General features: G+C 55.1%; 1 protein-coding gene across 9 annotated transcripts; it reads right to left on the bottom strand.

The window, feature by feature from the left end:
- Positions 1-5,902: 5,902 nt before the first annotated feature.
- On the bottom strand, positions 5,903-20,615 carry TAL1 (TAL bHLH transcription factor 1, erythroid differentiation factor). 9 transcript variants are annotated; one of them, XR_009700390.1, is made up of 7 exons: positions 20,441-20,615; positions 19,011-19,190; positions 18,566-18,728; positions 14,669-15,106; positions 13,257-13,351; positions 6,406-9,546; positions 5,903-6,316 (listed from the first exon to the last, which is right to left on the bottom strand). XR_009700390.1 is itself a non-coding variant. In XM_061184247.1 (6 exons), exons 4-6 carry the CDS (start codon positions 15,103-15,105, stop codon positions 9,092-9,094), a joined length of 987 nt encoding a protein of 328 aa, XP_061040230.1. In that variant the 5' UTR covers position 15,106; positions 18,566-18,728; positions 19,011-19,190; positions 20,428-20,615; the 3' UTR covers positions 5,903-9,091. The 9 variants fall into 9 exon arrangements, 4 of the variants coding, with proteins under 4 accessions (XP_061040230.1, XP_061040228.1, XP_061040231.1 ...); XR_009700392.1 differs by having other exon boundaries at positions 5,903-6,507; positions 7,999-9,546; XR_009700393.1 differs by having other exon boundaries at positions 7,999-9,546.
- Between the last annotated feature and the right edge of the window lie 5,363 nt (positions 20,616-25,978).

The following is a 25,978-nucleotide window of genomic DNA, read 5'->3' as shown; positions in this document are numbered from 1 at the left end:
TAGAGACATCAACTGCTACCTGTCATTAGACTCACGGAGTCGAATCTTAGCTCAGTTCAGGGCCATCACAGCATGTCGTCCCTTGTTTGGACCGCTGCTCTAGAATGCGTCATTGCTCAACAACAGAACTGCAGCCTCAGGACCTAGAGTCTTGAGCATGGAAGGCAGGTAGCAGGCCTCATAGCTGTGAGGTCCCAGGAGGTCCTGGGAGAGATTGCCTGGGGGCTTGGGGCTGGGAGTGCCAGTGTCTGTCTGGATCCCACCTATTCAGGGGTAGTGGGGAGGGGGCGTGAGAGTGATGAGGAAGCCTGATAGCCCATTGAAGGCGGCAGCTCGCGGGGGGACTGATGGAGAAGGGGCGGAGCGGAGAGAAGGAACTGGGGGCTGCCGGTGTGGGAACGGCCAGAGGGCAGAAGGCCTGGCCCCCGCCCCCCTCCCCCCGCCGAGATCCTGCAGAGCCTGGGACCCGGGAGCACCACAGGTCCCAGGCTGCTGGGGGTGAGCTGGGGAGGGCTGAGGACCCTGGGATCCCGGGTCTCAGCTGGCTGGGCTGTCACCAGGCATGGGCTGGGAAAGGGTTTTCTACCCTGGTCCCGTAGCTCCACTGGGTCTCAGAAACGCAAGGGTCTTGCAGGGGGCAGGGGGTGGTGGCAGTTATGGGATAAGAAGGGGGTGGGGGCCAATTGGGGGAGGGGCTGTTATCTTCAGATCACCATCTGCAGAACTGAGACTGAGTCAGGAGAGATTGTGTCTCCCCCATAACAGGGACTCACAAAATAACATATAATAAAACCTCCCCCCAACAATGTATGGGGGGCAGCCCTCCTCCGATTGCTCCTCTGAGTAGTCTTACACTAACAGCCAGGGACTGGGGGGTGCCCCTCTCAGTAATCCCGGCAGTATTCAGGGGCTCATCTGCATTGGGGTGAGGGAACGGGTTCCCCAAACAGCCCAGGTCAGAATCCCAGCTGGGCTTCTCTCTCAGCCACTCGACCTTGGCCAAATCGCTTAACCTCTCTGACCTCGGAATTTCCTCATCTGGGAAATGGGAGTGACTGTCCCCTCACACCGGGTTCTTGGGAGGAGTCAGTGAGACGGCAGAGCTGAAAGCACAGCCCTTCGGTATAAACTGCAGACACTGAGCACAGGTGAGGCTAACCTTGGCGATCAACATCTTCTTCCCAAGCTCCCCAGGTCTGGGGCCAGGGGACCCTTGGCCTCGCTCTACCAAAACCGGCTCTTCGCTGAGGAGATGGCAATTTAACAGGTCTACATTTAAGGTTAATTCAAATTAAACAAAATTAAAAATTCAGTTATGCAGTTGCACTAGCCACATTTCAAGTGCCGGAGAGCTGCACGCTCTGATCGAGTGGCTTCCGTACTGGACAGGGCAGATAGAACATGCCCACCACCACGGGGTTCTGCTGGACCGCACTGGCCTAAGGGGGTGAGACAGCTCCAGGTTGGGGGTCAGGACAGCTGGGTTCTAGCTCCAGCTTAGCTCCTAGTTCATGCTGAGTTTAGACATTCCCTTTGCCTCTCCGAGCCTCAGTTTCCCCATATGGCAGCCTATCCCACACTCTGTGCAAGGCAGAGCAGAGTCAGTGCTTGATGAGGACCTCTTGGTTGATCCTATCGCCCCGCTGCCTTGGATCAGGCCCACGTGGAAATAGGCGGTGGGTGAAGCCCTGCTCATGTGGATGCTGAGGGAACCACCTGCCCACCCACAGGCTCTGGCGACTCCAGAAAACATCCTGGAGTCCCGAGCTTGTCAGGCCAGTCTCTCTGAGTCTCAGCGTCTCAGACAGTTGTCTCCAGGCCAGCAAAGCCAGAGTCAGGAGGCAGGCCATGCAGAGGGCCAGTGTGTATCTCTCCGTGGGCTTACACAGGCCTGAGTCAAGCCTGAAGACCCCAAACTCATCCCTCCCAATGCAGAGAGAGGCCCAGGCAGGCAGGGCCTTGGACAGGAGGTGGCCTCAGGGGCTGGTCCAAAGGGGAGGGGAGGGGAGGCACGGAGAGCGGAGAGTCAGAACCTCTGCTATCAGCACTGCCCGTCCTCCCCACTTCCTCTCTTCGAACGGATCACATCCTGTTATTGTGTGGACAGAGAAGGCCAGGAGCTGGGGAGGGAGGCAGGGCTCGGACCAAGCGAATGGGGAGAGAAAGGAGGAGCCAGAGGGAATATCCTGGTGGGCATGGGTAGCTCCAGCAGCCCAGCCCTGCCCCAGGTGGCCTGGACAAGAGCAGGGCCTCCAGGACGGAGGACCAGCATCCCTGGAGCACCTTGCAACTGCCATTGAGAGAAGATGTTGGGGCTCGGGACAGGCTGTGCAAACCTGCAAAGGCACCTAGAAGGATGGAAATGACACCGTCTCTAGGAAGCCTTCCCCAGCCTCCTCCCAGGCTCCTTCAATTCAGCAAACATTTACTCTGGGCCTCCACTGCCAGAGCCAGGTCTCCCACACCCACTGGGCCTCTCTCTCACAGCACTTGCCTCCAGGGTTGTCATGCTCTGGATCTCTTCCCCTACATCCCACTTCCACCCAGCCTGCAAGCCCCCTGAGGACAGGGACAAGGAAGATCCCTTGCTGGCTCCCCAGCATTGCCCAGCATGGGGCAGGTCCAGAGGAATTCCTGCTGTTGTGAATGATTAATGTTCCCACTTCCCCTCTGCCCTCTTTCTCTCTTCTGCCATTCCAAATACAGCCCTATCCCAAACCCATTTCCAGCGATAGTAATAGTTCTTTCTACAAAACACAAGCACTTACATATATTATTGAAGTCCCATGACAGTCCTGTAAGATACGTGTTAATAACTTCATTTAACAGATGAGGAAACTGAGACTAAGAGAGACTAAATGATTTACCCTAAGTCACACAGCAGGCACAAGAGGCGGCAGCCCTGGAACTTAACCCCAAAGGCCAGGCTCTTTCTGTGGCCCTGCTGCCTTTCCTGCTCAGTCCCATTCATGTCCTGGCCTCTCCCTCCCTGAGCTGACACCACATCAACTGTCCTCACTGCCCGTGAGCCTGTCCTCAAGCCGAGCGTGTAGCTATCGGCAAGCTCTCCAGCGCCCACACTGATTGCTCATGGTCCTGGGCAGATTGCTGGACAAACTGAGCTGCTATCTGCCCCCAGCCTGGCACAGGCCCACCTGCTCTAAGAGCACTAACTACCTATTGGCTATTTCTTCTTCCTCTCCTGAGGGGCCCTGAGCACTGGCTCTGGATCAGACCTGAATTCAAATCCTATATAACCTTGGTGAAGCCCATACCCTCTCTGGGCCTCGTTTCCTCCTCTGGACGATAGAGAGGGTGCCTGGGTGATCTTGACTGACTCCTGTCCTTACAGTCATGATGGCTGCGCCTCTACTGCTGGACGCTGTGCCCAGCACCATGGCCCGTCCCCAGCAGTCTGGTCACACAGCCAGAGGGGGAGAGCTGGTTGCTGGGGAACAGTTAGTTGTTTTGCAAGCTGGGGAAAGGGCAGTGGGCAGCATGGGGAGGTAAGGCTGCTATGAGCGGACCAGATCATCAGCCTCCTGATCTTCATTATCCCCACCTCACCCCAACCCGGATCCAGTACGAGAACAAGGCTAGGGGGGCCCAACCCAAGAAAACACATACCCCACCTCCCTATCCACCAACCAAAGCAGCCCAAGGTCCTCTGCCAGCCCAAGGGGGCAGAGCTGTCCGTCTGCCCCTGACCAGCCCAGGACCATGGTTTTAGGCAGAGGGCATCTTTGCAGGAATGACCCAGCCTCCCACCCATCCATCCCTCTACCCTTTCATTCCACACTGGCCTCAACACCGAGCTGAGAGATTCCATGCAGGGGAACCTCTTCATTCAGCAAATGTTGAAAGGGCCCCATACCGGGTCTGACGCAGGGCGCTGGAGGCAAGGAGACAAATCAGGCACGGCCTCACCTTCAAGGAGCTCGTGTTTTAGTGGGAAAGCAGATAAGTGGACAAGCAGACAGAGAGTGAAGGAAGGCCTGTGGGGCCACAAAGGAGGCAGCTGACCCCAGTGAGTCAGGACAGTCTCCTGATGCTGAAGACAACTTAACTAGATGAAAGGAGGGTGGGAACAGAGGATGGATAGAAACCAAAAGTGCAAAAACTGGACAGTTAAAAAAAATTGTAGCAGGAGCAGAAAGGCTAATGCAATAGGAGCAGAGAGAACGAAGGGTGGGGTGGTGAGAAATGAGGCCGGAGAGACCATTTGGGTGAGGCCCCGTGGCCGCCTTTCCCCCTCACAGGCACAGCCTGTCCTGCGGGGGGGCAGGAGGCCCGGCCCTGCCCTGCCTGCCACTGTCCATGGGATGTGTGGCCCTGGGAAGATCCCTCTCCTCTCTGGCCTCAGTCTCCCCATCTGGAGATGGGGCACCAGCCAGCCTGGGCAGTTGATAGCCTCGTAGTTTCTGCCTGGTGGCCACAGAGCTGACGGGCTCTTCCTGAGCTCTCTGGACGTGGACTGCCTCGCTCTCTCCTGAGAAAGGTCCTTCTGGAAATGGGTGCTCCTTCCTTCCGATTCTGTGTCCACGACAGTCAGACTGTTGCCTCCACCCCTCCCCTGCTGCTGTTCTCACCAATGCCACCAGCGACTTCCACGTTGCCAAATCCAGTCAGCGCTCTCAGACCTTTTCTTGCTTGCCCTCTCGGCTGCGTTGGGCTTGGCTAACCACTTCCCCAAACACCCTTTGGCCTTAGCCTCTGACACACCACACTCACACTCCCAGGAGTTCTCCTACTCCTCTGACTGCCCTGCCCTGTCTCTCTCTCATGTCCCTTCACCATGCTGGTCCCACCACCAGTGCCAAGACCTGCAACCCACTCCCACTGGTCTCCTCATCCCATGACTGAGTTCACCATCCCTCTGCCCATGGACCTCCTTGCTCTGGGCTGGCGAGAGGCACACTTGTCGTCTTTCAAAAGCCGAGGAGCTTCCCTACAGGCCAGAGCAGTATCCCCATGCCCTGTTGTGCCTTTGCCCTCCTAGCAACGGTTGGAAGCACCTCCAGAACAGGGGCGGCCAAGATCAGAGCCTGGCAGGATGAGCAAGGCTCACCCCAAAAGAGCCAAAGTTATCTGTGGGCCCCTTGAGCTCCCCCCTTGGCACATCTTTTTCCCTTAATACTAACCACCTTCTAACCTACTATACAATCAACATATTCATATGGCTGTGTGTGTCTGTGGGTTACCGTCTCCCTCCTAGAATTTAAGCGACACAAAAACAGGGATCTTGGTTTTCTTCACTGCTAGATCCTAGTACCTAGAACAATACCTGGCCCAATAGGGGCTCAATAAATATTTGCTAAATGAACGAAAGAAAGAAGGATTGGTACTTTGTTGGAAGTTCCTACCTGACCTACTGAGGTTCCCGAAGATCCAACAGTCTGCATGCAGAGGCCTCACCAGCATCCAGAGTCCCTGCCTCTGAACGGTGGCTCTCTGCCTCAGCCTCCACTCACTGCTCCCAAAGCCTCAGCCTCTGTCGCTGAGCCCCACGTAAGACCCGCACCCCCAGTCCTCAAGAGCAGCCTCCATTGAGTCACTGGGGAGCCTGGGACCATCCTCTGGTGAGAACTTAATCTGTCCTGAACCTATAATAAAAGCCACTGCCCCAGCCACGGAGCTGAACCCGACACGCAGAGAAGACTCTCCGGCCTGAGGCCCCGTGCCCAAAGTGTGCGTGCACAGCACTGAGAAGAGGCCCCCCTCCGTGAGGCCTGGCAAAGGTAAAAGAACGGAAACCCTAAGGGGGGAGCCTCAGGGTAGAAGGTGGGAGCCCACCCCGGGAGAACCCATATCAGGGGAGACAGGTTCGTGCCACGCCTTTCCTTTAACGTCCCAACTCTCAGTCCTAGGGGTGCAACATGCAAGCACAGAGTCTAGGCCCCTTTGTAAAATTTTTATTTAGAAATCTTCCCAATATATCCTTATATATATACACACATCATCACCACATGGGTTTTGTCGCTAAAGAGTCACACGCCCACAGTGTTGGCCTCTGGGCTGTACAAAGGTCAAGGTACCTGGAGCGGTTACTCCTCTTCTGCAGAAAAATGCAGAGACCAACGCAATGCATCACGTACAGTACAACATTGACGGAAAGTGCTGGGCCCGCCCACAGGAACGATGCGCTATGTACATGGGCTGGGGGGCAAGCCTTCGGCGGGGGCCACGTACCATCGACATCACAAGTACGACACGACCACCCCCAAAGGCCGAGACAGGTGTCGGCTGACTACCGATGCTGTGCCCTTTGTTTTGCTTTCGGAAAAGGATAAAGGTTGTACCATCTTGTCGTTTGCCACTACAAATAAAAGAATACGAATTTGTCTTAAAAGATGTGATTCCCTCCAGTCATTAACAATCATCTTTGTCCTCCTCCTGTTTTTTTACCTTTACACTTTTTCCTTTTTGTACAGGTATTATTCTTGGATGGAGAATGTTCATGGGTGAAGAGGAGGCAGAGGAAGGAGAAGAGTATGGTGGGGGGAGGTGCTGGAAATGAAAGTGAAAATTATGGATCTTTTCTAGTTCTTAACAAGGACACGAAGCTTTGCCCACCCCTACCCAGGCCTGTCTTGGGTAGCTGTTGTACTTTTTACATATTCTGCCTCTGTCCCCATCTCTTTTCTAGTCTCCCTCCTGTGCCTTGCTTTGGAATGAGACTGAAATGAGGTCAATCTGGAGAGATAAGGATAACTTAGATAACTCAGGCTAAAGTGGTTTAGAACCTAAATTACCCAAATGCTATGGAGACAGGCAGACTGGCCCACTGCCTAGGTCCCAGACTCAGGGTGGGAAACCCCACTGCAGGAATGATAGTGAGGGGGACAGAGTTCCGTACAGCCTCAAAATGCTTCTACTTTCATGATTCCATTCAGTCCACACCACAGCCCTAGGAGACAGGCCAAGCCAGGGTATTTATGAGAAATTGACCTTCAGAGAGAGAACTTTTCCAGGTCACACTGCAAGTCTGAGAGAAGAGGAAGCCAGAAGCTGGAGTTCCTCATAGAATGTGTGATCCATCTCCTAAAACCCATCCACCTATGCTCACCGTGGCCACTTTTCACTCCCAGGTCAAATTAATCCACCGGAAGCAAACACAGCCTTAGGACCTAGAATAGGTGCTCCATCTTTAGACAGATGGGATTTTTCACAGGAGCTTCCAAGTATCAGAAAGGAATGAATCCTAATGTTCATCAAAATATGACTGGGGGGGGCGGCGCTGAAATGGGACAGAGAGAGTGCTACAAGGGTTAACCATGTTGCTCCCACCCCCACAAACTGGACCTCTCACAACTTAAAAGGAAGGGGAGGAGAGCAGGGATCATTCCCCATGGGCATGTGGCTGTCCCAAGATCCTGCCATGGTGAGGGCGAGCCCCCAGGCTGGAGCCCATAAGGTGTGAGGGCCTTTCCCGACAGCCGCAGCGATGGTTCTTCCACATTGCTATGCACAGGGCAAAGTCAGAGCATTGTTTTCCCTCTGACCTCAAAGGCAGAGCCTGGTCAGAGCCGGCTGGGGTGATGTGGGGGCACAATGACAGGTATGTAAGACTTGTGTGCAGTTTGTTCCAGGGGCTTGGGACGTGGGTCACAGGCAGGCCTCGCCTTAAGAAAACCATGTCCCACCATCTGGATTGACACGGGAGATCAATGAGGGGGCAGCAGTCCACTCTACAAAAGGATTCTCCACTTTACCGAGGGACTTGTGGCAGTATTTCTTTAAAAGGTGAAGATAAGGATTTGATTTACAAAAATGTCATGTACAACTTTTGGCGGGGAGCACTCCTACTGCGTCACGCCAGCCTCCCATACACACCCTTGATGACCAAAATTTGTGCACTCAGGGATGCCGAAGGTTCCGCTAAGTGAATGTCAATGTGTTTGGGTCTCCGCCAGGGCCTGGTCTCTCACTGGGCTCCCCAGGCCCTAGACGTGGGGCTAGATCCTGGGTCATATCAAGACCTAGAGATCCCACAAATACCTGAAGTCAGCAAAATCCCAAATGCCAGGAATTCATAGGACAGAGTTTGTTGTCGATTCAGTTTCAGGACACAGACCAGACCGTCAGCAAACAGACATCCTGCAGCAGGGAGGCCCCTCTGAGGAGCTAGGAGAACGCGAGATGGGGCCGCACGTCTACTCTCAGCACCCACACACACCGATCAGCACACTGGCATCTGCTCCCTGCATGAACAGCGACGTGTCGCTGAGGACGCAGGCAGGTAGCTCTGAGACACCACCACGATTTGAAGCCCACGTGCCCCAAATAGCTCTTGCTCAATTTCACTCTCATCATTTCTCCTTTGTCTGCCTTCGAACAAAGCTCACAGGGCACGCTCACAGCCGCAGACTCAGTCCCCACAGCCACAAGGATGAGGAAGGCAAGTCTCAGTGGGGAGAAAGCAGAGCTTCGATCCCCAGGGCAAGAAGTAAGGGCTTCTGGGTTTCTGACCCTCTGGCCCAGCTAGTCGAAAGCAGGCTGTCCACTGGCTGTCTTCTTCAACCAGGCCCTGAAGAAGGCACCTCGAGGCTTGTGACTCTCTGCAGCACTGGCAAGCTGGATGGACCAACAGGGGCCTGGGTGAAGATGGGGGCTCAAGAAATGGGCAGCTATTGGGTACCTATATATTTGGACAGTGTGGCCACAAAAGCCACCCCAGCCAGCTTGGGAGGGGCTAAAGGCAAGGCAGAGGCTGCTGGACGCCTCAGGAGAGAGCTGACAACCCCAGGTCTCAGCCAAGACAGGGCTCCCATGCGCCAGGCCAAAAGCAACGCCACTCCAGCCTCTTACTTGAGAAGTCTTAGGGATTTGGAAAAGGGGGAAGACCGTGCCATCTTCATAAAAAGTACCTACCACTTTGCTCCATTTTTCTGTTCTCCTACTGAGGCAGGAAACAGGAAAGCCAGCCCCAGAGGCAGCTGGGACTTCCCACAGTTCAGACATCAAGGAAAGCTCATCGAAAGTCCATGCCCTGCTTCAGAGCTGCCCAATCCTCACCCCACCTGCCCTAAAGCCCATGGTGCCCATGGCCTGAGGGCACCCTCCTGGCTGGTCCTGGGTGGCCCCAGACCCATCACCGAGGGCCAGCTCCATCCGCGGCGGGCAGCATGGCAGGATGGAGGCTGCGGGCCGTGTGCTTGGGTGCCGGCTCTTCCGTGTAGCTGTCCGGGCTGGCTGCCCCGTCCAGGGAGCTGCCACAGCTGGAGTTCGGGGACAGCACGTCCTGCAGGAGATCATCTGGAGGTGCAGCGCCCCCTCCGCCACCACCCCCTCCACCAGCCCCCACCGCAGGGTCCTTGCCAGGTTTGGCCCGCTGGCTGCCCTCCTCCTCCTGGTCATTGAGCAGCTTGGCCAGGAAGTTGATGTACTTCATGGCCAGGCGGAGGATCTCATTCTTGCTGAGCTTCTTGTCTGGGGGATGCGTGGGGATCAGCTTGCGGAGCTCAGCGAAGGCCCCGTTCACATTCTGCTGCCGCCATCGCTCCCGGCTGTTGGTGAAGATGCGCCGCACGACTTTGGTGTGGGGACCTGGAGGTAGGAGGACAAGGGTTAGGACAGTGGGTCAGGGATCCCCCAGGGCGTCTTCTCCTGTGGGGAAGCAGAGAAGCCATCCACCTGGAAATTTGGAAAACCCAGAATGCCCTCTTTCCTTTTACTCAGAAAACTCTTTACTTGTCCTTCAAAACCCTGTTTATCTGTTTCCTCCTCTCTGAGAACTTCCCTCAACCCCTCCAGACAGATCTAACCAACCACCATGGCCCTATAATCCTGTAATCTCCATCACTCTTGATCATCACTGTATGTTTCCATGTTTGTCCCCCTCTCTAAGCTGTGAGAAATTTGAGGACAGGAACCATATATTATTCATTCATTCATTCATTCACTTGTGCTAAGAGGCCATATGGCACTAGTTAGAGAGATTAAACTCTGGAGCCAGACTTTCTGGGTTCAATTCCTGACTATTACTCCCTAGATAGTAACTCTGGGCAAATTACCTGAACTCTCTGTGCCTTAGCTTCATCACCTGTAAAATGGAGATAATACTAGTAACTCAAGTCATAAGATTGTCTTGTGGATCTAACAACTAATACAGTTAAAGTACTTAAGATAATACCTGGCTCTGATGAAACATTCCATAAATGTTAGCTATTACTATCCATTCATCAGTTATTTACTGACAACCGGCACTGTGCTAGGCATTAAGGAATAAGGGTGCACAGAGTCCCTGCCCTCGTGGAGCTTACGTGTTAATGGGGATGACAGATGATGAACAATCAGCAAACAAATAACAAACAAACAGGAAGCTGAATGTAAACGAAAGATGGAAAGGAGCTGCCATGTTTACCTGAGGTGGTTGGGGACAGTCTTTCGGAGGAGGTGACATCTATAAGGGAAGAACTTAAGGCTGAAGAAGAGCCAGCCAGACACAGGAAGGGAAGTTGGAAGGGCATGTGCACAAACCCTGAGCTGGAAAATGGCTGAAGCCAGCCCGGCTAGATTAGTGTGGGTAAGATCAGAGTAGGCTGAGTCCAGATCCCATAGGGCCCTGCGGTAAGATGTGGGGATTTTATTCTAAGGGTGATGGAAGCACAGAGTAGGTAGGAGCTTAATAAATATTTGCTGACTAACTGATCATGCTGGCAGGTACGGAATGGAGGAGAGAGCAGAGAGTGGTGGGGAAATGACCTACCCTGCGGGCTCTCTCCCCCAGGAGAGGAGTGGAGAGACAGCCACGCACAGGCGTGGCCTGAGGCTCTAGGCAGGCGTCTGAGGGCTGCCTCCATCTCCCCGTGTCTACAGTGCACTGATCACAGACTAGAACAGTATTCACTAGCGCTCGTGTACTAAGACTTGCAGAGCAGGGGCAGACACCAGCGTGCATGTATCGAGCACCTACGGTATACAAAGCACTGCACTAAATGTCCAAGCATGACCTGGGATTCCCAAAGCCAGGAAAGGCAGAGGAGTGCCCCGCTAGCGCTCCCAGGCTCCTGGGCTGAGGCAGCCGCTTCCTTCCGCAACCCTGAGGCACAGAGCCAGCTCCTGGCAGTCCTCAGGAAGCTCTGAGCACTGAAGGAACTGCCAGTACTGGGATGGTTGCTTGCCCTCTTCTGATGACCCTGGAACCGGATCTCAGAACGTGGAAAGCTGGGTAGGAGAGAAGACATCACCTAAGACCCATTGCTCATTTCACAGCTAGGGAGACTGCGGCCAGGACGGAGGCAGACCTTGCCTCTGCAACCCAGCTCATCTGTGCCGACACTTCCCACTTGATCATCTCTGTCTTACACATACACACACCAGTCTTACACACACACACACACACACACACACCATGTTTCCCCCAGGGAGAATCACTCATCCTCTGCCCACAGTGCTTCAGAAGCTATCTTTCCAAACCCCAGCAGGCCCCAGCCCAGCTGACTCTTTGCCAAAGGCCAGACCCAGGCTGGGAAAAACACAGCACATCTGCAGGGCAGTCCTACCCTGGGCGCCTCAGAGGAAATAACTTGCTGTTCTCCGGCCTCCAGGACAGACAGAGGGGAGTCCCTCAGCTGTGCCATCAGGAGGACCACTGCTCTGTGGCTGAAGCTGGCTGATCTTGAGGGAGCTCCTAGGTGGGGAGAGAGGCATTATGGCTGCTGTCACAGCTAGAGCTACACAGACTCCAGAAGCCGCGCCTACCCCAAGCCAGGCCCTAAAAGCACTTTACCCCACTGTGCTCCTTCAACAACCTGTGAGGAAGCTATTATTCTCCCTACGTTACAAATGAGAAAATGAGAAAACCGAGGCCCAGAAAAGTTCAGCAACAGAAATGCACATCAAGTCCTGGCTTTAGACCTTGTGTTAGCTCCACTTTTATGGACTCCTTTCGGTTAAATCTCTGATTTCAAAATCCTATGGACATATCCTGCACCCCTCCACCCTTCCCTTCACCTCCATTTCTGTCTATTCCTCTCTGGTCTTTTCCAGAGAACCACCCACCTCTCTACACCTTCCTCTTTCCTGAGTCTGTACCTCCCTCCATGTCCTCTGTCTCATGCTGGCAGGGCACAGAGTAGGTGCTTGGTAAATATTGGCATCATTTATGGGTAATCGCCTCTCTACACTCCTGCACTCCCCCCAAACCCTCACCTCTTGCCCCTTCCTCTGTGCCTGATTTCTGTTGTCTCTGACCTTTGTAGAAAATGCCTCTTCCCTGGGGAACTTCAGGGCTGGTCTTGCCTACTTCCTGTTTGGTACACCCACCTCCTGTCTCTAACCTAGCAGCACTGACACTCCAACACCCTTCCCTCCCGGCCCTACACCCCTGTGCCCCAGGCTGGCTGGGTCTTTTGAGATCTGTTCCTTGTCCAGATGCTAGCTTGCCTCCTCTCCAGAACACCACAGAGGGATCCCCTCCAGAAGCCCCAGCTCAATATACATCCCTCCCACCAGCAACTTGCAGAAATCCCAGTCTGGCTCCAAGGCCTCCGGTGTGCACCAGGAGCTCCAGGAAGTCCCTCGGCTCTGAAGAGCCTGCTCTCCTGCCCCCTGGTGCTGGGCCCCATCTACTACATCTAGTCAACCTTGGGAAGAGGGAGGGGGTCCTCCAAATTTCCCACTCATCCAACTCCTTCCCCCAAGTTCGGGGCCAAAGACTACTCAGGTAGTTCACATTAAAAGTGCTGAGGCCCTTGGGGTGGGGGGGAGGGAGGGAGCAGGGTAGAATCTATGATGTCAGGAAGGGAACTCCGAGTCTCAGCTCAGAGCATGGAAAAGGGGACAAGAGGGCCCCACTTTGCAGGGACCTGGGACAAGACCCTAAAAGGTGCAATTCCAGGCAGGGAAAAGACATCAGACTCCAAAGAGGACTTGGGAGGAGATACAGAGAATCCTTGGAGGTTGGTGCTTAGAAACACTATGTGTTTCTGCCCTCCCGTGGGATCCTTACCAACTGCAGGAATGGAGCTAGAGTGGGGACTACAATTGACGTGGAGGTTTGGGCTAAGCGCCACAGCGTGTCCTCACTCCCATGCACTCTCTTCCCAGGACTATGAGTGTGGCAACCCCCAGCCCCACCCATGACCTCCCCTAGTCCCAGGTCAATAGGGCGAGGACTTCGACAGCTTCTCTTGGCTCCAAGAGAGCTGCCCATCTATGTGAGACACCTAGGGAGTAGTCCCCGATGATCCCTCCTTCAGGGTTCTAACAGCTTGAGGGAGTGAGTACACAAGTGGGGTGGGGGGTAGACTCACCATCAGTAATCTCCATCTCATAAGGGGAGGGTCTCCTCTTCACTCGGTTGTTGGTGGCAAACATAGGGAAGGCATCTGGCTCCCCAAAGAACCCACTGTGGGAGGGAGCAGGCAGATCACAAGATCACATGTGGGTGGAGGGGAGAGAGAGGCTCCATACAGATCCTCCCCACATGTTCTTGAGGCCCCGCCCCAAAAAACAAGGGCAACCCTGGTCCCTTCACATCAGAACTGGGGATAGAAGGAGCATGAAACACACACACACACACACAACACCCCCAGCCTCTCTCTGTGGTGAGACAAACAAGGGGAGGGTGGCCACACACCCCTACACACACACACTCAGACACACACAAACACACACACAGAATTAATAGTGAACACAGGGAGCAAACACAAAAATGAACATACACCCCCCCCCCATACAAGCGCACAATCCATAGACACCTCCGCTCCCAAACAGGTGCTCACACAGGCAGACACGGCCTTCACACCTGGGAGTGTGCAATTCCTGCACCACATAAGGGCACCCTGTCCCTTACCCCCAACTTCACTCCACCTTCACTCCAGCCCCATGGGGCCCATGGACAGACAACAGACAGGAAACCCTGACTCAGCCCCACTGACATGCCCCCCATCACCCACTCGACTCTCCGTAGCTTCTTCCTCCAGGGTCCCACAGACTCACCGACTGCCCCCCACTGTCTCTCCCTGCCTCATCTTCCTGTCCCCACCCCAATCGTGCCTCCTGCTCTCCACCACCTCAGTGGCCCCAGCAGGGAAATGGATACCCTCACACCAAAGGGAGCACAGATCCTGGCCAGAGATTGCAGCTAGGGGCAGAGGAGCTCCGGAGAGGAGGGAGGGATCCATTCCCCAGGCGGGCCCTGGCGGGGAGATTCAGAGGAGGCAGCCCTCTTGCAAGCACCCTCAGATGCACATCTCTTACCTGTCCACCGAGGGCTGCAGCTTCCAGAAGAATTTCACAGCGGAGCGCATTCATACACACTCCTTCCTGGTACTCACACTCAGACTCCTCCTGTCCACCCCACCACCACCACCACCACCACCAGGCAGCATCCCGCGCTTCTGCTCACAGCCAGCCGCGTGCCGGTACTCCCCCTCTTCGGCTTCCAAGCTCCCAGCACGCCGCGTTAACAAGGCACCTGCACACTGCCCCCCGCGTGCGCACACATACACACACACACTAGCAGAGCGCTCGTTCCTCACTTGCACGGGGGCTCCAGCCAAGACTTTTCCGACCCCCGGGTGTAAAACGTCCCCTCTCCCCCTCTCTCCGCCCGCTCAGCCGCACTGCCCCGCCGGGAGGAGGGCAGCCGGCTCCCGACGTGCGGAAGGGGAGCCCCGGCGCCCATGCCTCCTGCCCACCCGCCCCTCCCGCCGGCCCTGACCTGCCGAGAGAAGCCAGCGGCTGGCTGAGGCTGTAGAGCAGCGCGCGGCCGGGGGCGGCGGGGGCCGCCAGCGCGGGCGGGCTCAACTGCACCATGCGGCCGTCGCCGGGCGGCTCTGCGGGGGCCGAGGCGGGCGCGGGCCCAGGAGGTCTGCACAGCTCGGTGGTGGGTACCCGATGGCGCGCTTCGGCAGCCGCCGCGTCGCGGCCCTTTAAGTCTCGCGCGGCGCCGCCCCCACCGGTGGGGCCGCCCCCCGGGCCGCCGCCGCGCGCGCCCAGCTCGATGACCGGGGGCTCCGCCGGGGCCGCGCGGCTCGTCTCCTTGGCGACGCCGTTCAGCAGGACCAGGTGCGGGGGGGCCATGCGGGCCTCGGCCGCGTCCTGTCCCTCTAGCGCGGGGTCACTGCGTGCCGCCTCGCTCGGCGGCCGCTCCGTCATCCTGCGGGCAGACAGACAAGCGGACACCCGCTCTGACCACCGCCCCCAGCCCATCCACGTGGGGTGGGATCGGAGCGGGAGGTGGGGGAGGGGGTGAAAGGCAGAGAGAAACTCACGCACCGAAACGTGAGAAGAGGCGGACAAACTTAGCGCCACGTGGACACACACCCGCCCGCAGTGCTGGGGCGGGAGGGAAAGGGGACCTCTGTTTTGGGAAAAGAGAGGAGGGTGCCCGGGAGACAGAGACTGAGGGCCAAAAGGACAGAGGTGGAGAAGAACGACAAAGACATTGGAAGAAAAGGAATACAGCCAGCGAAAGAAAAACAGAGGGGGGAAAAGGAGGAAGGAAATGTAGAAAGAGGCGAGAAAGAAATATCACCCCGTGCCCCTTCTCAGGCCGCAAGGGAAGAGGAGGGAACAAATCCCCGACCGTGTTCTTCCCGCCCCCCTTTTGGTTTTGGCGGGGAACCTGTCGCGCGGAGGTGGGGTGCTTTTCGAACCTCCCTTGCCTTTCAGCAATACCTGCCCCCAGCCTACCGCCACACACATACACCCAGAAACCTGGTGTGTGTAGGGGGGGGGTGCAAGAGGGATCAGAGCTGGCAGAGAATTATCCGGAGGAGCCAGCTCTCCCTTTCAACACATATTCACCCCTGCGGGGGAGTCCGTCTACACTCCGCAAATCCACCTGTATTCTGTGTAGCTGCCGGAAACCCCAGTGGCCCTTTACTTTTACTCCTCCCGGGACTGGAGATGGGACATAAGGAAGGGAAGAAGATGATCCCGGCCTTACCTCCCCGCACACTATACCCGCTTCTGCTCAGCTGGACTCAAAAGTGAGGTGGGGTCTAGAAGGGAAGCCTGCCTGAGGCAGTGTGAAGCCCCGACGTTCAAAGGGTGCTCCTGAGGCCACTGGGGTCCGGGCTCCCATCCAGGAGTGTGGGGCGAAGGGGTGTCATGATGGCTGCTGAACTCCTCCAGCACTCCCCCACCCCCCTCTCCTACCTCGGTGTTGTCCTCTGGGAAATGGGAGGAGTACCTCATGTATGCATTTAAAAGCACTGTGCAAATGCTCAAGTAAACATTATTATGGACTGGGAGACTGGGCCCGCAAGGAGACTACCTTGCCCAAGGTCACACTCGCCTGTTTGCCACAGAGCAGGACTAGAACTCCAGTCTCGCTCTGTCTTTGTTATCCTCCCATATACACCCTCTCATATATCCTACCCCCTCCCCCCCCCCCCCCCCCCCCCCGCCACCAGCCAAGGACAGTCCTCTCCTCCTCAACCATACTCCTGGGTGACCGCAGGCAGAGGCTCCACTCCCCACTACCGCTCCCTCCAGTTCTTCCATAACCTGCCACACACACACACACCCCACCCCCGGAAGAATGAAAACAGAAAAACTATGAGACTCTGGGTCCAGAGTGTGGAAATGCTTGTGAGTTTTAATACAACAATAAAAATATAACCAACTCAACAGGCTTCATAAGATGTTCAAAATAAGGTTTCTGCTGTCGGAATTACATAATTGGGGTATTTTGTAGCAGAAAACAAATACACAAAAATCCAACTCAGCACCAAGCAGAGTCCATCTGAGCATTCCTGGCAGCCATTCTGCCACTGCACCACTCTGGACTGGAGTCGGCCTGGGAACCATCCTCCCACCCCAGAAGAGAGACCGGACCTTCTGAAACCTCCTCAGGAGCTCAGCTCAATTGCCACTGGACACACAGCTGATGGAGAATCACCATTCAGATTAAGCTACTGCCCTAGCTCTGCCAGCCCCATGGGCAGCGCCCCAAAACGACAAAATTCCCCCAGACCTGGTGTACCCTGGCTGCAAAGGCAGTAGGTCCGCAACACTTCACTGGAAACGAGTTTATGATCATGGTGGAAACAATAGGTCTGTATCCACAGAATGGGACCGACCGTCAAGACACTGCGGCCACTAGAAATGCACCAGAGGTATACCATTGGAGACTTCCTGGCTCCCCTGCAACAGTGAAATGCATTAGAAATATACCGTCCTCTGGCAAAACATACAAGCCCCAGGGAGCTGGCTCCCTACCTTACTGTCCCCAGGCACCGTTGTGCACCCAGTGACACGTGCTTAAGTCCCAGCTTCTAACCGAGTGACAAACGGTTCACTCAGCAATTGCCAGAATGAGCTCAAGCTCTCCATATGACACATTTGTACCTTCTGTTTAATTCCGAGACTCTGAGTAGGAGCAGATCCCAGAGGGGCAAGGGGAGCACGTATTTCAGATGAGTTGACTCTGGCCCCAAATGCCCTCTCCAGACGCCTATAAATATCTATATCTCTGAGCCCCCCCCCAAACCTATGATTGGTCCCCAGGGGTCTGTGGTCAGCCTCTCCCCGCCCCTCCCAGGACCTCAGGAAAACCCTGCCAGTTCGTCCGCAACCAGGATCACCCAGGCCAGAGGTCCAGGCTCTCGAGGAAGCTGCCAGAGAACTCACAAGCACTTTTGGTGGTCGGTGACTAAACCCCATCACTTGGCTTTGGTTAAGATTATTAAAAGGAAAGCCTGAGTGACGTTTATTTGTTTTTATTAGGGAAAATGAAGAAGGGGGTGAGAAGATTTCAGATTTCGAACCAAACAGCACTAGACTATTGGACCATTACAACTCCTCTTTGTGCAACCAAGACCCAGCTTGAAGCCCCCTACACCGGCTCATCTCCTGTTGCCAGCCAGCCAGCCAGATCACTTCCATGTGTGTCTGAACAAGACAGGGGAACCCGAGAGCTCCTGGGGGGCAGGCACCTGGTCTCCCGCAGCTCCCAATTCCCAGCAAGGAAAATTTCTTATGTGAAAACAGCCTCCGCCATGCCCCGGCTAGAGCCACCGCCTTAAACACAGCCTCTGGTCCCTGATACTGCATCCACACCCGCATGACCCCCTGGGGGAGCCCCAAGCCTGCACGCAAACCAAAATCGCCCGTGAACAGAACCACTTTCCCGCTGCTACTGGAGTGGAGGGGTGTTTGAACGCGGCCCCACCCTAGGCCTTAGGCCCCAGCCTGGGCCCACCCGAGTTGGGACTGCGTTAGCCAGGATGGCTGCGGCCTTCTTCCTGCCAGAGCCCCGGGCGCACACAGCTTGCGCTATCCGGATATAGCCGTCCCAAAGTTATGAGCCTTGTGAAACGTCCACAGAACCAGGACAGAGGGGGACTTTGGGGTGGGGGTGGGGGGACTAAGTCCAACTAGCTGTTTTCACCCAGGGTCAGGAAAGGGCCCTGCTGGAAGCCACAGTGGCACAGAGGCCACAGTCAATGGCAGAGTCAGATCCCGGATTCCCAGCTCTGGGTTCGTCCTCCCCTCCTCCTCCCCAATCTGAAACTGGACTGTCCTCTGTCCCAAGCTTTCCCCACCTCAGGCCAGATCCCAAGGCCTTCCTGGTGACTGTTTCCACCAGTACTATTCCCCAAAAACTCACCTGGGGCATATTTAGAGAGAGCGGCCCCTCTGAATAGGATCTCCACTCCTCCTCCGGCGGGAGAGGGGCGGGAGCCAAGGTCCAGGTTGTGGAAAGGGGTCTTTGCTTTCCCCCTCTCTCACTGAGAGACCAGCAGTTAGGCCGCGGTGTGGTCCTGGGCGGTCTGCCGCGCCCAAAGCGAGTTTCCAGGAAAGATGGGGGTGGAGAGAAAGAGGGAGGGCGAGAGGGAGGGAGAGAGAGAAATGGGGGTCAATGGCTGGGAATTACCTCATGTCCTCGCCAACCCGCCCCGGGAATCGCCAGCAGCTTTCCGCCCCCAACATGCAGGTGTTTGAAGCCTCCCCCGCACCCCCATAAAAAAGAACCCTACACCTGACCAATCAGGAATAACTATCTAGTCCAACAACAACAATCCCGCCGCAGACTGCCCGGAACGTTATCGGACCCTCCAACCGGGATGTCTGGTTCAGTGTGGCCGTTTGTTTTCTAAGCAGACTCGTCTACGCCGTTGGCTCGGGAACCGAAGTCAGGCCGGAGCTGTGGCCACAGCGCGGAGTCGTCCGCAGCCTGGCATGGGTGGGTAGGGGGGGGGTGTGTCCGAAAAGGGGGATCCAATCTTCAGACCCTGGTCGGTGGGACAGAACCTCTGAGGACCCCATTCTCTTCATGACTCTCACCTGCCCACCTCCAACCCAAAGCGAAACCAGAACCCAATTCCAAAGGTTACTTTCCCGAAGGGATACAGTCTGAACGGCGCAGATCCGAGAGAAAGGGGTGGGTGGGGGGATACCTGATGTATCCCGGTCCCTTTTTTTCTTTCTATAGATTAAGGGGGGGAAAAAAGAAGAGGGAAAGGAGGAAAAGAAAGAAAAGAAAGAAAGAAAGGAGAAGAAAAGAAAGGGAAAAAGAAAGAAAGGAAAGGCCCTCGCCTTTCCCTCAACGATCCCTACACAAGATTTTCGATTTATCGGTATTCAGATCGTCGGAGAAGGGGAGAATTTTAGTAATTCTTTTCAGCAATAAACAAGGAGAGGAGGGAGGGTAAAAATAAATCCAGTACTGCTTCCCAGGGTGTAGCGGTAGTGAAATTTAGTTCACCTTTTTTTCCCTCCCTCCGGAAGGTTTGTTTAATTTGTTTTGCCTAAATTGTCCAGTTTATGGTCACACATCGAAGTCTTGGATTAATTGCTAAGGCCACCTCCTTTTTGCCCCGGCTTTAGTGGAAATACAGTAATAATTATTCCCTGCGGTTTCAGTTCAATGCGGGAGATTTTCTTTCTCCTCTTCTAATCCAAATGAGGGGGGAGGTGTGGGAACAAGGAGGAATCCAGTCATGCCCGGTGTCTGAGGTCGGGGTTAATTTTTGCTTTAGGACGGAGTCTCTGTGTTTGTCCCTCTCTCCATTTTCTCTCCGTACCGCAAACCCAGCAATTTAAAAAACAGCGCTGGTGGGAGGAAACCCGCGCTGCTTTGTTATCGCCCCGAAGAAGCTAAAAGGGACAAGCCGCTTCGCTCCTGGACGATTATTTTAATTAAAATATGATGATGATGATGATGATGATGATGGTGGTGGTAGTGGTGGTGGTGGTGGTGATGATGATGACATTAGCAACCACAATAACTGGCAAAACAAAATCCTTTCTTTCGGAGCTAGGGCAGCACTGACCCCGTCCCTCCATGAAGCCCGGTCCCGGTCATCGATGTGACGGGTACCTGACCCACGCGGAATGTCGCTCACCCGGGGAGGGGGTAGAAAAATGTTCCTTGGAGATGATCCCGAAGGTCCCCACCCGAGGCGCGAGGCCTGGAGAATGCGCCCATTGTCTTTTCCGGGCCTCTCCCGTAGACCCCGGCGGCCGTACCCGCGAAACTGACCAGAAATGGACGAAGCCTGAATGCGGCGGGAACCGAAGCCGGCGGCTACCGGCCTGAAGGCGCTGGCCTCCGCGAGCGCTGCTCAGCTTCCAGCCTGGAAGAGCCTCCCACTCACTAACAACCCCTCCAACACCGAGGCACAGAGTGGCCTCCGGACAGAACAGCCGCTGATCGGGCTGCTCATCCAAGCCAACACTGGCTTCCGAATACATCATAATTTGGAATAAAACGTGAAATCCCTCTCCCCGCCCCCATGCCGCCTCCTCAACTTGCGCATCCATCTCTCGCTCGCTCGCCCTCCCCTCCACCCCCCAGCGATTTACAAACGCACTTCCAAAGGACACCAGCACACAGGCACACAACACGGTGCGGACAGGGCCACACGCGGTCCAGCCCCATAGAAGGGAAGCAAAGTAAGCACAACCCAACACTGCCCCACAAGCCGACTCGGTCAGGCCCATACATTGTCCAGCACGACACAACGAAATCGATCAAACGCAATCGCTCAGGGACGCACAACCCAACGTAGTCAGGATCACACACGCCCGACACAACAACAAGACCATCCAAACACAATCGCAAAGGACAAGCAACCCAACACACATGTCGAGAAGGCAAACGAGCATAATTATATACAACGATGAAAACGCAGAAGGGCCTCGGAGAACTCAAATCTACACCCCAAAGAGGGCAAACACCATCACACTTGGACACACAACCTATCGCCTAGAAGACCACACTCAGAAGAAGTCAACACTGCCCACAGCTCACACACTCACTCTCACAATCCCACCGCATGCACACAACCACCAAGGAGAAATGAAAACCAACCACCGCCTCGCGCATTTCTGTATATTGCGTAAGGAAAAGGGGAAGGAAGGAAGAGAGTCTCCGAGGCGGGAGGGGCGGCGGCGGCGGCGAGCTCAAGGGCGTCGGTGGAAAATGCCCCCCATCGAAAGAAACCGAGGGAAAAGGAGCGAAACCTCTTCTGCGAGCGGGCAAAAGAGGGAGGAACTGGATGGGGGATTCCGTGGGAGGTTGTAGGTTGCCTGCCCCTAGAAAAAGGCCAGAATGCTCACGTTTTGCCGCTAAGGGGGTACGCGTGTGGCCATTTTGAGGCCTGGTCCTTAGTGCCGAGCCCTCCCCCAGCCCCCCCCCCTCCAGTCTCCCCCTTCCGCGCCGCGGCGCGCCCGGCTCCTCCACCGCCGCGCTCTAATCCCGCTCACGTTCTAGGCCTCGTTAGCATGGGCCGAGGCGCGCGGGGGCCGTGTGTGCCGCGGAGATAAGGCACTGCCGCGGGTCCGCTCGCCCCCGATAAGCGCCTCGGCCATTACGGGCCAAATGATTCATTTTAATTTGGCAATTTCACCGGAGGGAGTGGGGACTGGTTGCGCGGCTCTGGGACCGGCTCCGTAATGCGCCACGAAGAGAGTTGGGCGGGGGCTCTGTCTAGGACCCGGTGGGTCCAGCCTCATTACTGATCCCGAGGCCTCTCGGGGAACCCGGGCTCCCCACAACCTCAGTCCCTCGGCCTTCCAGACACATTTCTCCAACGACTCGCACCCCAGCAAGACCACAACACCAAAATGATCACATCCAACCCTTCCTTCCCTGACATTCATTCATACCAGTGTCCTGGATACCCGGATTTCAATGGGCAGTTCCTCTTATCCCAGAAAGCTCCCCAGCTCCCCCCGACTCTCACCCCCTTCAACCCTGGCTCTTTTCTGTTCTAAAATGGAGCCTGCTTGCCTGAATATTGGGACTAAGGTCACACCCAAGAGGCTCTATGGAGGCAGAACTGGTGTCAACGAAGAGTTTAAAATACCCATTCTACTGCGTTTCAGGCTGAGCCCAGAGCTGGGAAACATCCCTCCCCTCATAATTTAACATTTTAATCTCGCTACTGAAGCAGTCTTCTGAGCACTGTACAAATATTAACTCATTTAGTTCTCATAAACAATCCTAAGAGGTTGGTGCAATTATTCAGTTTACAGATGAGGAAACTGAGGCAGAGTGAAAGTAACTTCCCCAGTGTCACATATCTAGTGAACGGTAGAACCTGGGTTTGAAGCAAATCTGGCACCAGAGTCCTCTCGAGCCCAGCTAGAGCCTAGGCTTGGAGGAGGGATCTGGGCTCAACTCACTGCAGGAGCTGAGATCTGTACTGTGTCCTAGAAATCTGGGTTCAGTGAGGGGTAGGCAATGGGCTCAGCCCATGGAGGGTATCTGGGTTCATTCTTTTAGGGTGGAGTCCCAAAGTCACTTAGGGACTTCCCTGGTGGCACAGTGGTTAAGAATCCGCCTGCCAATGCAGAGGACACGGGTTCAATCCCTGGTCTGGGAAGATCCCACATGCCACGGAGCAACTAAGCCCGTGCGCCACAACTACTGAGGCTGTGCTCTAGAGCCGGCGAGCCACAACTACTGAAGCCCACGTGCCTAGAGCCCATGCTCCGCAGCAAGAGAAGCCACCGCGAGAAGCCACCGCGAGAAGCCCGTGCTGCTCGCCACAGCTAGAGAAAGCCCCTGTGCAGCAACAAAGACCCAACGCAGCCAAAAATAAATAAATAAATAAATAGAAGTCACTTAGTTCCAAACCTCAGTTTCACCTCAGAGAGCTGTTATGAGGATTATATAAGATGATCTTTAAAAGGTGGTGAGGGCAATAATCTGTGGAAATTTACCAGCCTGGAACCCAGCATAACATCATGTGCACTTGCACACAGGAGTTCTGGTCTATCCTTATAGAGAAGGAAATCAGGTCATGAGGAGATGTGACTTGACCAAAGCTTACAGTGACCTAGAGGAAAAGCCAAGACCCAAACTCAGTTATCCAGTTCCCAGTCCACAACTCTACCCACAATGCCAGGCTGCTTTGTCCTTCTAGCATCTCTGGTTTTGAGCTCCTTTTGGCGCCTGAGAATTCACAGACTGAGTCCCAGTCGAGGACTGAGCCCAGAGTGTGGCTGCAGTCTGAGTCTGGCCCCTGCTTGGCCATCAGGCAACTCTCCATGAAGATACAGTTAATCCAGTGCAGCCTGTTCCCTCTGTTCCTCTCGTGCTCTCTGGTGGAAGTCAGGATGCCATGTGGATACAGGTAACTTTTACAGAATCCCATGGGAGAAGGGCTACCCATGTCCTGAGGAAAAGAGCCTAATTCCTGGACTTGCCACAAGGCCTCTCCTGGCCCAGCCACACCAACTGCTCAGCAGGGACTCAGTGGACCGACCTCTGTGGTTTGCTCAGCCCCATCTCACACTCTCTCCCCGCGGCTCTAGCCACACATCACCCACTGCTATCAAATTCAACTCACCCTCCATTATGTGTCAGCCTCCGCTTTACCACACCCTCTCCTCTCACATCCATCCTTCAAGACTCAGTCTTTCTGCTCCTTCCTTCTTGAAGCCTCTCTGCAACGGGGGTTGGTTTTCATCTCTCCCTCCTCTGGTCCCTGTTGTCTTTGCTTGGTTGCATCACTAAATATAATTCTGAGTTCAAAGCCCAGCGCTGCCACCCTTGGGCTGTGGCACCACTGGGCCAGTCATTTCACATCTCTGAACCCCTCCAAAAAAGGAAAGCCCAGCCAGGGAATGCTTCTCTGAGAACTGATGCCTGGACTGAGATCGGAAAGTGGGTTCTGAGGGTAGGTAGAGGAGTGAGCATTGAGAACCTTCCAGGTAAGCCAAGGGCTGCAACCGAAGGGCTTGAGGTTCATGAAAGGCATAGAGAAGAGTCCAGTACTGGCTGGAGCAAGGCTGTGGACAATTCAAAGAATTGGGGGGGGGCACCATTTTGTTCATTTGGTTAGGGGGGGTGCGTAACGTCCTATAAAAGATCAGATTTGCATTTCTAGAAAGCTCTTTGGCTGCACGGTGGAGAAGGGGTATGTGGGGGTGGAATGATGTGGGGATACCAGTTCCGAGGCCGATGCAGTGGTCCAAATAAAGGGGATTGGAGCATGGACTAGGGTGTTGCCAGGAGAGATGGCAAGAGGCAGATGCAGATGACATGTATTTAGGATACAAAATCGGGTTTATAAGAATTGGGTTTGAGGGATGAGGGGGAAGGAGAAATCCAGGAACCCTCTGGGTTTCTGGCTGTATTTGCCTAGATGGGAGTGTTATTCCAGGTGATGGGGGCTTGGAAGCCAAGGGAAACGGAGAGGGATTCTGCATTTGGTTTTAAATTTCTTGAGTTTAGGTGCCTTCGAGGCACCTACAGGCTGTTGGACAGGCAAGGCTTTTGTCAGCCCTGCCGAGCTGGGAGAGAGAGACGCGAGGGGAGGTGATGTTCCCCATCCCCCTCTATTCTCGAAGCTCCAGATTCTGACAGTCTGGCAGCCATCCCGACCTGTCCCTCAACTCCCCGCCTGGGGTTGGGGGCTCGTGACGTCTACACCCTCCCCCCCTTCCCCATTTCCGATGGTCGATGGAAAAACGGAAACTGCGCGTTGAGCCGAGAGCCGCCCGAAATAGCGTCTGGTGCCTGTCGATCAGCGCGCTGTCCGAGTGTCCGGGAGCGAGTGACGCTGCCCACGGCCCCGCCAGGAAATGCCACCCCTCCTCCGCCCGCCCCAAGCAGGGGCCTCGGACGGGCAGGAAACCCGGAGCTCCTGGGCTGGGGATGTCGAGGGGGAGGGGACGTGGGGACTTGTGCGTCTAGAGTCTGGTCCTGGAGGGAGCAGCCTGGAGAGAACAGCCTAGCCCGGCTTTGGGGCTTTGGGCCTGAGGGCGTCGTTGCCACTCTCCGGCCTGTCCCCTACCCCCACCAAAGGCCGGATTCTCCCCCAGATTCGAGGCTTCAAATTTTTTTCAAGTGTTTCTGCCTACCCTGTCTCTGCGTCCTAGGCAGTCTCTGAGCTTTCTCCCCAAAGCTTGTCCCCTGGAGGGATGCAGTGTGTGTGCACTGTTGTGGTCAGCCAGGTTTGTTTTCAGTACACGTATATGGTGGTACTATGTGCCAGGTGCTGTCCTAAACACCTCATAAATATTAATTTCAGTTAATCCTCACAACAACCCAGTAACTAGGGACTACCATTACCTCATTATTGTAGGTAGCCAGTTGAGGCACAGAGAGGTTGAGCAACTTGCAGAGAACACCCAGCTGGTAGGTAGTGGAGTCAGATTGCACACCTAGGGCGGCAGAATGAGTACAATAGTCAGGTAGTCCTGAGTTCCCACCCTGCTCCCCAACTTGCCTGCTGTATGTTTCCAGGAAAGTTACTTAATCTCTGAGTTTCACTTTCCTCATCTGTAGAAGAGAGATGATAATTGTCTATACATCGTACTGTTCTTAGGATTATTTTTAACAGTAAAAACTCTGATTTGAGATGTCATTGTTTCCCTCTTCTACCTCCATATGACCATTGTCTCCATTCCTTGCCCTGGAAGAACCTTGCCCCCTCAGTCAGCACATCTGAGCCCAGAATTCCAAGCTTGAGATGTGGGGAGAGTCATCTCTGTGCTGCCAAACCCAGCGCTGCCATCACAATGCTCAGGGATGGAAAGGACTGCACTCTAATTCAGTTGTTCTCAA

This window comes from Eubalaena glacialis, chromosome 3 (assembly GCF_028564815.1).
Source record: "Eubalaena glacialis isolate mEubGla1 chromosome 3, mEubGla1.1.hap2.+ XY, whole genome shotgun sequence".
Taxonomy (NCBI): Eukaryota; Metazoa; Chordata; class Mammalia; order Artiodactyla; family Balaenidae; genus Eubalaena; species Eubalaena glacialis.
This window is presented reverse-complemented; position numbering and strand designations above follow the sequence as displayed.

What these genes read in the sequence shown, in the direction of transcription:
- TAL1 (XM_061184247.1), bottom strand. Translation starts at nt 15,105, where the DNA reads ATGACGGAGCGGCCGCCGAGCGAGGCGGCACGCAGTGACCCCGCGCTA. An exon ending in CCGCTGGCTTCTCTCGGCAG is followed by an intron (nt 13,352 to 14,668) that starts GTCAGGGCCGGC and finishes TCCCTCCCACAG; the next exon opens with TGGGTTCTTTGGGGAGCCAG. An exon ending in TGAGATGGAGATTACTGATG is followed by an intron (nt 9,547 to 13,256) that starts GTGAGTCTACCC and finishes TCCTACCTCCAG; the next exon opens with GTCCCCACACCAAAGTCGTG.